Source organism: Octopus bimaculoides, chromosome 7, assembly GCF_001194135.2.
Source record: "Octopus bimaculoides isolate UCB-OBI-ISO-001 chromosome 7, ASM119413v2, whole genome shotgun sequence".
In the NCBI taxonomy this organism is placed as follows: Eukaryota; Metazoa; Mollusca; class Cephalopoda; order Octopoda; family Octopodidae; genus Octopus; species Octopus bimaculoides.
The window spans coordinates 97,155,400-97,159,454 of NC_068987.1; the positions used below are offsets into that span (position 1 = coordinate 97,155,400).

The following is a 4,055-nucleotide window of genomic DNA, read 5'->3' on the forward strand; positions in this document are numbered from 1 at the left end:
AATTTGGTGTGAATGCAATTTGGTAGGCTGAAACTGTATGTATGTGGAAGCACCTAGGGAGTAACTATTCCCATTTCGGTGAAGTAGATTAATCCGTAGCACGGTTTAATACTACCATTTGGCTTTAAGTTACCGTTAGCAGATTTCATTGAGTTGCAAACGTTCGTGTCCGACCCCATTCTGAGGCTAACTTTCTCCTTTCCTCCGCACCACACAAATTATGGGGATTCTGAAGAGTCACGTGAGTACTACCCATTCTCTTTTGACTCAGTTGTTAAGTAAAATTTTTTGGTTACCTCTTCTAACCATGTTATTCTTATACTGTAGTTGAATGAAAATGAACCCCTACCCTCACAATGATCTTTTCTGATACATGTGCTGCCACTACATAATTGTTATCTCCGCAATGAGCATGTAATCCCACGACCAACATGAAATAGCGTTGATCAGGATTCGGTTTTCCTTTCTTACGCATGTTATTGGATGTAGTTTCACTGAAGTGCAGCCGGCCCACCGTCACTTTGCACATTTGGTTTGGGTGCAGATCGATCCTGGTTGGATAGAAAAAACAAATATATAATTATGGCAATGTGGAATAATGTTGTTGTAGTTTGTTGTTGGCAATGATGATGATGATGATGATAATGATAGTAAATAGGAGTAGTCGGAATAATAGTGATGATAATAATAATAATAATAATAATAATAATAATGCTTTCAAATTTTCGCACAAGGCCAATAATTTCATGGAGGGGTAGTCGATGAAATCGACCTCAGTGCTCAACTGGTACTTAATTTGTCGACCCAGAAAGGATGAAAGGCAAAGTCGACCTGGGCGAATTTGAACTCAGAAAGTATGGACAGACGAAATGCCGCGAAGCATTTTACCCGGAGTGCTAACGATTCGGCCAGCTCGCCGCTTTAATAATAATAATAATAATAATAATAATAATAATAATAATAATAATAATGAGCATGATAAAACATATGAACAAAAACATAGGAGCCATACCTGGATCCTTAACACTACACACTATCCAAAAAATAGCCCTGCTAGGAACAGTCCACATCATATGCAAGACACTATCAATTCAGTAATACAACCTAAACAAAACAACCCCCAAACACAAGACACTCTATACATCTATTATCCAGTGAAATAAACTTCCGCCAGCAAACTAGGTACCCAATGCATTACGCACTCAACACACAATACAAACAGTAATACAATAAAAAACTGCTCCAGACCTCAAGAGAAAGAAAACTGACGCAATACAATACCGGAAAGAGTTTGCACACTCCCAACAATAGAAAAGAACACACAATGCTGCACACCCCCCAACAACACGGAGGTGTAGAAGGTGATGCAGTAGAAATTTGCCTACCAAACTACGAAATGTTGAACAATTATATAATAATATTATAGGTACAAATCCGGAAATTTGAGAGAGGATGGTGTTAGTCGATTAAATCAACTCCAGTGTTTGACTGGTACTTCATTTTGTCAAGTTTATCTCGGCAGTATTTGAACTCAGAGCGTTCAAAGAGTTGTAACTAAATCCGCAAGTTTCGATGCTTAAACGATTCTGCCAGTTTCCAAAATTTTCAATTTAGACACGAGACAAAACAATTCTGAGGAGAATATGTCAAGTCAATTAAATGAAATACCAGTAAGTGACTGGTATTTCATCTTGTCGACCTCGGATGGAGGAAAGGTAAAGTTGATGCTGTTGTAATTCAAATACAATGCAAAAAACTAAAACATATATCGTGAAACATTTTTCTTCAACACTCTAAGGATTAAAAATCAATAATTCTGACCCACAGTTATAAAATAATATTTTTAATGCACTCATTAAATAGTCCACTTTAGGAAAGACAAGTACAACTACAAGATTATTCAACAAGAGAGTCTCCATACTAGTAATGGTGAACCTTTGACATGCGAGTCAGCAGTGACACGTCACATGATGGATTTTGAAAGAAAAAAAAATGTTCCTGCAATATCACTTTACAATAAGCTTATCTATAAGCGTTTATCTTAAACTAAAATACATATATACATATAAGTGGTACTCCAATAACAGAATTATTAAGCAAATTAAAAAGTTGACACGCTGGGCTAAAGAAAGGTTCGCCTTCATTGTTCTTACACAGTTGCTCGACTTGCATTAAATAACAGCCAAGTGTCTAACAAATCACATTCTACCGTTTTAAAATCGAACGGACACGTTGGACATTGTAGTCAAAGATAGAAAAAGAAGGCGGGATGGTTATAATTGGAGAGCCTTTGATCGTAAGTTCTGCTGAATCAGGGGTAACACGAGGCTAAGTAAAAATAACATGAACAGAAAGAAAAAAGTATAGGATCAATTTCTCAACAACATGAAGAGATTCTTTAATTTTTCAGCTTTTGCACCTTGATGCAATGTCGCTGACAGAAATGTTAATTACCACGATGCTAATTAACTGAGTAATCAGAGCATCGTGTAGACTACTTAGCTGTATTTACTCCGGTACTAAAAAATGAAATTAGCATCAGTCACAATAAAATAATCGACAACAACAACATCAGAAACAACAGTGGTCAGTAGATTGGGGAAAACACATTTTTGTGAATTCCTTCAGGAGTTTCGACAAATTTTGCTACACTTGGCAGGCAAATGTGAACTGTTACCTAGAAATGAATTTTCTTCTGACAAACGAAAGTATCATCCGCCAAAGAGAAATTAAATCCTTTATCAACATCCACTCGATATGTAGGGGACTGCCTGGGTTAATAAAACAACACATTTGCTTAATAAAATATCCTCAAATATATTTTTTATAACTCATTATTGAACACTTACCTTGTTGGATAAAATGCCTTCTTACTTCTATCTGACTGAGATTGCTCAATTTTGATCGTCTGACCTGTAGATTCCATCTTTAAAGTAATGGAATTAAGGTTAAAATCTTAGATACATAAAGAGAATTTCAAGAGTATTTGTTTCAGAGGCAAAAAGGTATTTATCGGTTGAATGAAGCATTTATGTCATACTCTTGATGATTTGCTACAGAATAATTTGTTCGTTCTTCTGTTTTTATTTTCTTCTTTACCTTGTTTCAGCATTAGTGTTTCACCTCGTCCATTCTTTCTCGTTTGCATACCACAAAAATACTTAAACACACACACACACACACACACACACACACACACACACACACACACACACACACACACACACACACACACACACACACACACACACACACACACACACACACACAAACAAGGCGGCGAGCTGGCAGAAAGGTTAGCACGCCGGGCGAAATGCTGAGCGGTATTTCGTTTGCTGTTACGTTTTGAGTTCAAATTCCGCCGAGGTCAACTTTGCCTTTCATCCTTTCGGGGTCGATTAAATAAGTACCAGTTACGCACTGGGGTCGATATAATCGACTTAATCCGTTTGTTTGTCCCCTCTGTGTGTAGCCCCTTGTGGGCAGTAAAGAAATAACACACACACACACACACACACACACACAGATACGCGTGCACAAACATGTTGACAGACAATCAGTTATACTAAAAATACTGGCTTATCTAAAAAATAAAAAAGGGAAAACGGATGGTCAAAGATATAGGATTTTTGACTATACCAGAACTATACTATACTATTTTGACTATACTAGAACTGGCCTGAGTCTGAAACAAAACACCAACTGTAACAGCTTACATACAGCCATAAACACATTTTTGAATTCGTACAGCTAAATTCAAATATTCTTTTGCAAACTCTCTAATGCATATATATATATGAATATATATATATCAATTCTTTCTAATTTTGGTACAAGGCCAGCAATTTTGAGCTGAGGAAAGAAATCGATTAATTCGATGCCAGTGCTCAACTGGTATTTACTTTATTGACATCGAGAGGATGAAACACGAAGTCGACCTCAGCGGCATTTGAACTCAGAACGTAAAGGAAATGCAAAAAATACCACTGAGCATTTTTGTCCGGCGTACAAATGATTCTGCCAGCTCGCCGGCTTTTGCATACATGCATACACAC

General features: G+C 36.9%; 1 protein-coding gene across 1 annotated transcript in view; it reads right to left on the minus strand.

The window, feature by feature from the left end:
- LOC106880209 (myelin regulatory factor-like protein) overlaps positions 1–4,055 on the minus strand; it is a 138,197-nt gene that overhangs the window by 23,839 nt on the left and 110,303 nt on the right. Inside the window, exons 7-9 of the mRNA XM_014930066.2 lie at positions 3,576–3,583; positions 2,850–2,926; positions 350–551 (exon numbers count right to left, since the gene is read on the minus strand). Of these exons, the coding sequence (XP_014785552.1) occupies positions 350–551; positions 2,850–2,926; positions 3,576–3,583 (287 nt within the window). The remainder of the gene's footprint in view (positions 1–349; positions 552–2,849; positions 2,927–3,575; positions 3,584–4,055) is intronic.